The sequence below is a fragment of the Eleginops maclovinus genome, chromosome 17 (assembly GCF_036324505.1).
Source record: "Eleginops maclovinus isolate JMC-PN-2008 ecotype Puerto Natales chromosome 17, JC_Emac_rtc_rv5, whole genome shotgun sequence".
In the NCBI taxonomy this organism is placed as follows: Eukaryota; Metazoa; Chordata; class Actinopteri; order Perciformes; family Eleginopidae; genus Eleginops; species Eleginops maclovinus.
This window is the reverse complement of record NC_086365.1, coordinates 16,648,663-16,658,662: the sequence shown is the minus strand read 5'-3', so window position 1 is coordinate 16,658,662 and position 10,000 is coordinate 16,648,663. Positions and strand designations below refer to the sequence as shown.

Genomic DNA, 10,000 nt, shown 5'->3' with positions numbered 1-10,000 from the left:
TTAGAGACTTTATCCTCTAAATTCAGATGTTGTTCTAATTGGCTCTGTGCATTTTTTAACTGTAATGAAATAGTAAGAAAGTTTGAGTTTAGATTATTTCCCTTCATCTGTTTTCTGAGGATGTTTGTGTTGCATATTGGACAAAAAAAGACAAGGATTTCCTTTTCAAAAGTGTTAAAAGAGAAAATGACCTGGAAAGTCTTGGAGCCTTCTTCATTGAAATGCTCACTTGTTTGATAAAGACTTTAAAAATCAAGACGAAAAAATCTGAACATTATAATATTTTTTATAAAACACACATTTCCCAGCATCCTCTCTGTTCTGTCTATTCATTCCATACAATCTTCATGAAAGCTTTACATTTCCTTTATCTGTCGTTGTCAGATGTAGAAAAGCACCGTCTTTCCACTTTTCTTATTCTTAATTGGTGATTGAAGTGCCTTAAATGTTGCACTGGTATTTTCATGTGTTTCTAACGCACAAAGCTTTGCAACGTGAATGTTTTTCTTCCACTTTGACTTTACCAAAAACATGTTCTATGTTCAATAAATCGTGTGTGTGAAAACAGGTGTGAAGGCTTTTACTTTGAAAACTAAATGCATTTATTTCGAAACCACACAGGTGGTTTTATTTGTTGGTTGACTGAAACGTTCTCTTTTATAAGTGGATAAATCTCTAGAAATGCTTTAGTTTTTACTTCTGTCTCCTGTGGCTAAAACTGTAAACCCCCACACTTCAGAAAATAAGACGGTGCCTCTGTGTGGAGTGGATATTCACTCACCAAAGGAAATAAGTATAATATATCCACTTTAAATGAATGGGATTTAATTTCCTATCAAATCCAGTTTTTGAAAACCATGAAGGTGAAATAATGTGCGACACGTTGCTGCGATGTGTAAATCCTTATAATTCATCCTTACAGAACACGTTGACACTAGCAGTTTATACTTTTCCAAAAGCAGCGCTGATTTAGTTGCATTAATATCCCACAGATTATTTCCCAAAAGGCAGATCTGTGTTTTTGAACAAAGTCACCAAGGCTTTTATTGGTGGTTCAGCGAAAGAGAATGATACGCCGGGTGTTGGGGCCACTTATAAAAACGATGTGGAAGTCAAATCCTTTTTTTAAATCACACTTCCCCCTGATTTTACTCAGTAAATAAAGTTGAACATTTACAAGGAAATACATTAATCTAATTTGTAAACATTCGATTTCTCGTACATTTTGGATTTAATGTTCACAGAATTTTACTTCCTTGTGATTTTAATCACATTAAGACACTTCCTTAAGCTCCTTGATGCCTTTATTGAACTTCGCTGACATGTGGTAATGTTTGGCTCCCACCGACTCAGCAGAACTTCTCAGAGAATATTTTGAGTATTTATCAAATTATTTTCTTATATTTATTCCAATTAGGTTTTCAATTTATCACTTTATTTTCTTGAAATATTAATAGTGTTTTTTTATTGTTCTGTTTTTTACATCAGAACACTTCTACTTTACTTTTGTTAATGTATGCCTTTATAATAAAGAACATTTCAGAATGATTTCTTACACAATTTGGATTTAAATCACATTAGTTTTTACATTTTTTCCAAAATTGTTTTCTTGTTTCAATTCAAAGAGTTCTAAATTCATCTTGTCAATTTATTTTCAAGTTTTATTCATAACAAATTAAATTGTATTCTTTAAATAAACCATTTAAAAGTATTTCACAGCTCCCGTTATCTTTTCCTTCTTCACCTCAAATGTCCCGAATACTGTGCCGTTACTGAAGGAGCTACAGGAGTTCAAAAGACAGTGAAAGTACACAGAGTACACAGTGAACACTGAGTACACAGAGTACACAGAGTACACAGAGTACACAGAATACACAGAGTACACAGTGTACACAGAGTACATTGAGTACATTGAGTACACTGAGTACACAGAGTATACAGAGTACACAGAGTACACAGAAAGAGTAAATAGAAGTTATTAAATTATCAGATTTTCAGGTTTTTTTATTCACCATTTCTTTTAAAAGTAAAACAGAAAAAAGCCTTTTACAGAAAACATGCACGGTATTATTTCTGAGTGTTTGTTTGTGTTTGTGTTTTTGTGGGTTTTAAAAACCATGACGAAGAGGAGGAGGATGATGAAGGAGCTGCACAATAATGAGAGATATTAAGATATATTTAGTGCTGAATTAATAAATAAACTAAATTATTGACAAAAAAAATAATGACTAGTTTTCATTTTTGTTTCCGGCTCCTGAAATGTGTATTACTTAAAGGTTGTCTCTTTAATAACTCAATACATTTATGTTTGAATACAGACATATTCAGATTACTTTAAATGTGTACTTTATTCTAAAACAAAGTTATTGTTTGTTTTTGTTTAAGTTGTAATTTAATGATAAAAGGATGTTTCTGTTAATCCCCTGCAGCTTCTAAGGAGCTGGAGAATCATTCAATGTGGTTACATTTAAGTAAATGTGCAGCTCTAACAGAAAGTATGTTCTGGATTGAATTTTGAATAAATAGTTTTGTAGTTTAACGTTGTCTCCTGCAGGTGGCGCTGTTTCCTCATCCTGCTGCTCCTCTGGGTTTAAAACAGGATGTATTATAGGAGGATATATTTGATTATTTCTGGGTAAATATTATGAGTTTTTACAGTATGTGTTCTGTTTGTGTGTTTTATCCCACGAGAGATTCCCACCAAGTACAGAAAACAATATAATGTTATTCCAGCTCTTTTTATTGGCGTAAATAAACACAACAACATCTGTGTGGTGTTTATTTTAGGTAAAGTCACTGCTTCTGTAGGACATTTAAGGATTAAAGTGCTGAAAATGGGATTTTTTTGGACAGATTTTGATCATGAGATGCTTTTATTTTGAAGGGATATCATTTGAAACATGATTTCCCATGATCCTTAGCAGCAACAGCTTTTTTATTATGGTTTTAGAGCCACTCGTAAATGTGTGTGTAAGCACGTATGGTTGTGTGTGCGTATGGATGTGTATGCGTGTGTGTGTGTGTGTGTGTGTGTGTGTGTGTGTGTGTGTGTGTTAGCCAGAGGAGCAGCACCCCCCCGCAGGTGTGGCCTGTGGTTCGTCGTCGACGATCTGTACACCCCGCCTACTCGATGCTGATTGGCTCGCTCCGTTGCCCTTCAACCGCTCCTCCGCCTGAGCTGTCTCCATCATCCCTGAGACAAGATATTAAACAGAGTTAAAACAAACAACAACAAACAATAACAAACAATAACAAACAATAACAAATAAGACACAGAGACAACACACACATAAATAATTAAAATAAGGAAAACAAATCGAGTTAAAACAGAAAATAAATAAATACAGAGAATAAAATAAGGACAGAATACACAGACTACATCAATATTAAATATAAATGTTAAAAACCCCAAATAACTAAATTAACAATATTACCATTTTTTTTATTTATTAATTAAGTGTTTCTTACTTTTACAGAGATCCAGGAAGAGCTCCTCGATGCCTTTATTTAACTTCGCTGATGTGTGGTAATGTTTGGCTCCCACCGACTCAGCATAACTGCAGGAACACAGAGAGACATCATCATTACACACACCGACACACACACACACACACACACACACACACACACACACACGAGAGCGAGAGAGAAATGAGTGTTTACCTCTCAGCGTCTTCCACTGAAACATGTCTGTCTTTGTCCAAATCAATTTTATTACCTGCAGAGAAAACAAAGACACGATTCGTTCTTTACCTGGAGGAAAGTTTTTGGGCGATAAATACATTTAAATAAAAGTTGAATTGGCAGTATTTTTGAAGACTTACCTACTATACATAAACAAATGTCGTTCCCCAACATTTTCCTCAACTCCTTCACCCAGTTCTTCACCTGCAGACACAAACAATACAAGTTTATAGAAAAACATGAATTAAATGTTTTGTTAAATACAATAAAATTCAAACTGAAATTATAAATAAATGTTAAATAAATTCATTAAATAAATCCTAACAAAAATAATTCAAATGAAATGTTTAACAATTAAAACAAATTCAATTCAATTCTGTGTTTTCTTGTACATTTTCCCCCCAAAAAGTCTCCAGTCTTCTGTATCAGAATAAGTGCTTACCTTCTGGAAGGAGTCTTCGTCTGTGATGTCGTACACTAACACGGCTCCGTTCGAGTCTCTGTAGTAGATCGGACCTAAGGCGTGGAAACGCTCCTGACCCGCCGTGTCCTGAAACAGAACAAATATCATGAAACACATTTAGTATTTCCACGTTTATACTTTAACAACACGTGGAACAAAGAGAGTGTTTCTCACCCAGATGGCGAGGTTCACTCTCTTCCCGGTGATGTTCAGCTTCTTCGTGAGGAAGGACGCCTGCAGGACGAGAAATACAATCAGCAGTATTAAATCAGTGAATAAGGAACTTTAATCAGGGTTTAGAAACTGATGAATGTCTTTGTAACGAAATAAAAACTATATGTAAAAATAATGGAAATAGTTCATAAAAAGTCAAATGTAGAAATAAAAAAATAACACAAATCATTATTACACTTAAAAACAGAAACATTCTAAAGTAAATATTAGAAAAGATTACAATATAAATATAACATTTTGAAAAACATCAGATTGTTAAATATTGATTCAATAGAAAAAAGAAATAACTTTAAAATGAATCAAAACGATGAACACAGGGAGTCAAAATGCAACAGGAACTTATTCTAAAAACACTTAAACATTTATAACAAGATGTAATAAAACGGGTACACAGACTAAAGAACAATCACATGACTCTTCACGTGACCTGTGACCTCTTGGTTGTTTGTTATTAGTGGATCAGACCAGATTAACATACTGCTGGATTTATCTTAATCTCTCTGTGGCTGAAAATTCACTTTTCAAAGAACATATGGGAAATGAAGGTAATTATGATATTGGTAAAGACAACCCTTCATTTAAAATAAAACACTACTAGAAATTACATCTAAACAAAGGAGTCAGTTAATTTAAAATGTTGCTTCTTTAAAGTAATTGAAAAACACAGTTTAGTCTTTACTCTTAAAATGTCAAAAAGGAGGATTTTTTACTAATTTTGTTTTTTTTGAACTACTTAAAAAAAGTCAAATATATTAGATTGTTATGAATATTTCAGGGTGAATGTTTTACTATTTGAAATGGATTGTTTACAGCCCACTGAGATGTTACTCTGCTCTTTCCACTGTGATCGTCTTGAAGCTCAAAATGAAATTAGATTTTGGAGACGATCTGAACGGGACGGATAGATATTTGTTCTTCCCGTTTTCATTAATGCTCTATTTTCCAAACTGAATCTAGATATTCCTGAAAGTTGGTTTTTTGTTACATTTTTCACAGACTTGTTGAACGCAGCTCTGATAAGGAGGTCAGAGCGCGTCGGAGTCAAAGGTCGAGGTTTCTGATTTATTGGACTTTCGGTGGGAAACGCAAATTCAGGGTCAAGAGAGTTTGTGTGTGTGTGTGTGTGTGTGTGTGTCAGCTGACTGGGTGTGTTCTCTAGATGAGGTCACGGTGCTGCTCCCTTATTGTTATTACTTGCTTCATGAATCATTTGTTTTAGTGATACACTTATTTTAATCAAATCCAAATGATATTAAATTAAACACAATGACAGCGGCCAATCACAGCCCTGGATGATCCTTGACGAGCAAAAATCAAAATGATTTATAATTGACGTTATCTCATTAAAGGGTTCCTTCTTCTTCTTTTCTAATCCTGTTGGAAGTTTCCGGAAGACAAGAGAAATATTTTCCTGTCTGATCGTCTCGTGACGCTTAAATGATCCTGAGCTCGTGCTGCAGGACGAATCCTCCACAGATTCTCAGATCTTATCCTTTAGTCATCATTTAAAACGCTCAGAGGAAAAGATTTCATTTAACGCTCACTTTGAACATTCAGACACGCAGGAAGTGGAGCGTCTGAGCGGATCGAATAATCAGATCTGTCTTTTTCTCAGCTTTAAAAGTAGAAACATACTTATCTAGGTCGAAGAAGCTCCATCTATTTTAAAAAGGCCCTATTCTGATTATCTATTCCAGCCAAAACAAATAACAGCTCATTTGAGTCAAAATAGTCTTCATCTTTATCCAAAACACGGGTTTAAAAATGCAGCATTTGCTTTTTTCCAATTGTCTAAAAGAGAAATAAATCAAAGTAAACACAAAATGATTTAAAGTAATAAATAAAAGGGGAAATTAAAGAGAAATATGAAATTATATTAAAACAGAAACATTCTAACTGATTGTGTTTATTTATTTCTGTGTGAGTTTATATGTTTTAAACTAACTTATTTGGGTTTAAAAAAGGTACATATGTATTTAGTTATACAATAAAAAATCTATAGAGAGGAACAGAGTCATTTAGGTTTTAAAAAGTATACACACACATTTAAATGTAGAGATAAATACAAACATAAATAAATTGATTGGATATCTTTTATTTCTGTTTATTTTCCACATGTTTACTATTTTACTTTTCTCTAATTTTATATATTTATAATTGTTTGAATTTTCTTTTTATGGCTTTTATCTTCAAATCACCAACAAAACAACAGCATCTAAAAGAGACAATATGTTGTGAAAAGCTATTCATTGCCCCTCTGGGTGTAGGTACATGTGAGTGTGTGTGAAGTGTGTGTGAGCCCTGCAGAATGCGAGGCCATGTGACCGACAAATTATTCATTCATGAATTCTTTTGTGCATGCTTCTTCTGTCTGTAGGTTTACAGAGCACATATAAAGTCTTTCCTAAATGATAAGTGAGATTTAATTTGAGATTTTCAGACTTTTACTCTGACGTATAATATCTCCCTGAAGCTCTGAGGTTTTGTTATAAATCTCTAAGTGTTTATTGATCCATCCTGGCTGCTCTAAGTGGAAACTCTGCATCACACTCCCAGTATTTTCTGTTCCTCCTGAAGCAGCGGGAGAGCTTTAGTGACCTGAGCAGAGGATAAACTGCAGAGCGGCTGAACTGGGATTATGCAAAAACAAACAGCGAGACTCTGGAAGCGTTTCATCAGCCACGTCCTCAGAGATATGGAAAACTGTGTTTGCATTTTTAATATTTTCCATCTATATTTGTGGATCGTTCTCTTGGAGAAAACACTAATACCTCAAATTCAATTCAAACTTGTGAAACGTTTTTTATTATTAGTCAAAACAGTTTTTTCTAAACTTGTTTTTCTCATATTATTGACATTTATTTAAAAATCTTAGAGAAAAGCAGTAAACGCTCATATTTGAGGAGCTGAAATCTGAAACTATTGAAGGTGTTTTGAATAAAGGAAAGAGAGAGGAAAAGGGAGGAGAAAGAGATATAAAGAGAGCACCTGTGGGTGAGAGACAGGGGGAGGAAAGAGGAAATGAAACCTATCTTTTATTTTCCAGTTATTACAACACCTTCACCTGCGTCAGCGGCTGCACAGACACCACCGTCTCTACTACATCTTACTTATAAAGCAAAGTTTAAACTGATGGAGTAAATGTTTCTGGGTCGTTTATTCGATAGTTCTCGCAGTGTTCCTTTAATTTGAGGTGTTTTGACGGCGCTAAAAGCCAAGGTGTGAATTGCACAAGTTAGTTAGAAGACTATATTTAGAATAACTTGTGTAATAATTATCTTGTGCAATACTCTGCAATCAAGATTCAAATGTGCAGTACTCACAACACTTTCACATGAATACTGTTATACTGCATATTTTAAGCAATACTTTACATATGTATTGTCATCACTGTAATAAATCCAACTATTTGGACATTTCTTGATCTATTTTTCAGTTTTTTTAGCGCTGAAATGTGTGACTTTTTTAATTTTAAGAGTTAAATATAGATAAAAACACAAAACACTTCAGATAGAGATTTTCGGTTTCACTTATTGTCTTTTAAATTCTAGGGTTTTGACACATTTGTTGGACATTTTTGACCCTATTTTTGGTTTAGTGGGGCATTTAATCCCAGATTTATCAGACATTTTGCAAACGTTTTCCACATATACATTTCGGAAATTCTCTATACAACTAGCTTTAGATATTTATTGTGGTTGTTTAGGATTGTACAATCTCTGAATTATTACTTTAACTTTATTTTTAATAATAAATTATGACTGAAGTAATTAGAATCTGTAGTGAAAGGATTGTATTTGGTGACTTTCCCCCCTGTGAGTACCTCTGACTCATAATAAACAGGTGTATTTCTCAACAGGTAAACTAACCTTGGGCGCGCGCGCGCGCGCGCGCGCACACACACACACACACACACACACACACACACACACACACACACACACACACACACACACACACACACACACACACCAGCTTTGATTTCCATAGAAACGTCCACCTTTATTATCTATTACCTATGTCTCGATAGATACTTCAAGCTATGCTAAGCTAACCCGCGTAGCTTCCTGGTTGTTCTACCTGTACAGTTCTGATGTTTTACCTGTCAAGCAGTGTGTTTATTTACCTGTAAAGTAGTGATGTTTGTTGTTGTTTATTTACCTGTGAAGTTGTGTTGTTTTACCAGTTTAGTGTGTATTCTTTTACCTGTAAAGTTGTGATGTGTTTGTCGTTGAATTTGTTCTCGCAGTACCGCAGCACCAGGGACGTCTTCCCCACACAGCCTTCCCCCAGGAGAACCACCTTGAACGAGTAGGTTTTGCCGCCCGTCCCTCCGGCTGCCATGGTTTGTTTTTCTTCTTAAAATCTTTGTTTTTCTTGAAATAATCAAAACAACAATTCAGCTAACGATGCTAATGCTAATCCTGCGTAGCTTCACATCAGCTTCCGACTTCAGATAAAATCAGGAGAGAAACGCCTCGACAGCAGAAGAGAATCCTGGTTTTGTGAATGTGTATCACCAGGTGGAAGATAACCGGGTGTAAATGTGGAGCTGGTTCCGTTTTCTCTCCGAAGAGAAGCTGCTTATCGCCCAAAACTAATGGCGTCTCTGAGAGCTAGCTGTTAGCCGGCTAGCTGTGCCGAAGATCGTCTCTGAACAAAATGGTGTTTCACTTCGTTGTTTAAAAGTAAAAGAAGAATCACTACCTAGGAGTTTTACGTATACAAATTTGACAAATATAATGCCTAATGTCAAAATGAGCAAAACCTTCGACTTCTTAGGCAGTAAATGCAACATATGCACTTAATATTTATACTAAAAACATTATATATATTATTAAATCACTGACAAGGAACATCTCAGTCCGCAAGCAAAACGTAAGTACATCTTGCTTGTACGAATTTTAACTTGATTCAGGTTTTAAATGAAGCACATTGACTTATGCGGTATTTTCACTGTGTTGTTTTTAAACGTTGTCTCTGATACTCAGAAGTCACAGCGGAGTGAGCCCTCAGTTATCTCCGCCTCTCTGCAGCGTCACGTGATGACGTTTCACCGCTGTCACATTGAGCTGCAGGGGGTTTCTGGTGTTAGACAAATACAGAGGGTAAAACTCATCACATGCTACTTCAATACGTGTGTGTGTGTGTGTGTGTGTGTGTGTGTGTGTGTGTGTGTGTGTGTGTGTGTGTGTGTGTGTGTGTGTGTGTGTGTGTGTGTGTGTGTGTGTGTGTGTGTGTGTGTGTGTGGTTTTAATTTAAAAGGCATTCTGTGATTTTTAAATGAAGTATATCTATTTATTTTAATGTAATATTTATTAGGACCACGATTTATTTGTATTATTATTTAAAAAATACATATTTATCCATTTATTTTCGATTACATTTTTATTATACATTATGATTCTATTTTTTGTAATGTTATGATTTATTAGGGCCATGATTCATATAATAACTATTATTATTATTCCTATTATTTCCTATTCTCAATATGTTTTTATAATGTTTAATATATTAATAGTTGTATTTGTTTTCATAATTTCTATTATAATAATTAGTTAGTATTATTATTATTGTTATTAAAATGTGTTTTTCTCTGACTGCAGTTCTAACAGTTAA

General features: G+C 34.5%; 3 protein-coding genes across 5 annotated transcripts in view; 2 read left to right on the top strand and 1 right to left on the bottom strand.

The window, feature by feature from the left end:
• LOC134879097 (tetraspanin-8-like) overlaps window positions 1-565 on the top strand; it is a 6,367-nt gene extending 5,802 nt beyond the window's left edge. Inside the window, exon 9 of the mRNA XM_063905415.1 lies at window positions 1-565. This exon is cut by the window's left edge and continues 406 nt beyond it. The gene's annotated coding sequence lies outside the window, so the exon portion shown is untranslated.
• Window positions 566-887: 322 nt separating this feature from the next.
• rab21 (RAB21, member RAS oncogene family) lies at window positions 888-9,037 on the bottom strand. The gene is made up of 7 exons (XM_063905416.1): window positions 8,588-9,037; window positions 4,322-4,381; window positions 4,127-4,234; window positions 3,825-3,888; window positions 3,664-3,718; window positions 3,469-3,557; window positions 888-3,193 (listed from the first exon to the last, which is right to left on the bottom strand). Exons 1-7 carry the CDS (start codon window positions 8,723-8,725, stop codon window positions 3,054-3,056), a joined length of 654 nt encoding a protein of 217 aa, XP_063761486.1. The 5' UTR covers window positions 8,726-9,037; the 3' UTR covers window positions 888-3,053.
• The window catches only part of LOC134879095 (leucine-rich repeat-containing G-protein coupled receptor 5-like), a 26,420-nt gene continuing 24,774 nt past the window's right edge, over window positions 8,355-10,000 (top strand). For 2 of the 3 annotated variants that reach the window (XM_063905411.1, XM_063905408.1), the window contains exon 1: window positions 8,355-9,489. The gene's annotated coding sequence lies outside the window, so the exon portion shown is untranslated. The remainder of the gene's footprint in view (window positions 9,490-10,000) is intronic. The other variant, XM_063905409.1, reaches the window with a different exon arrangement.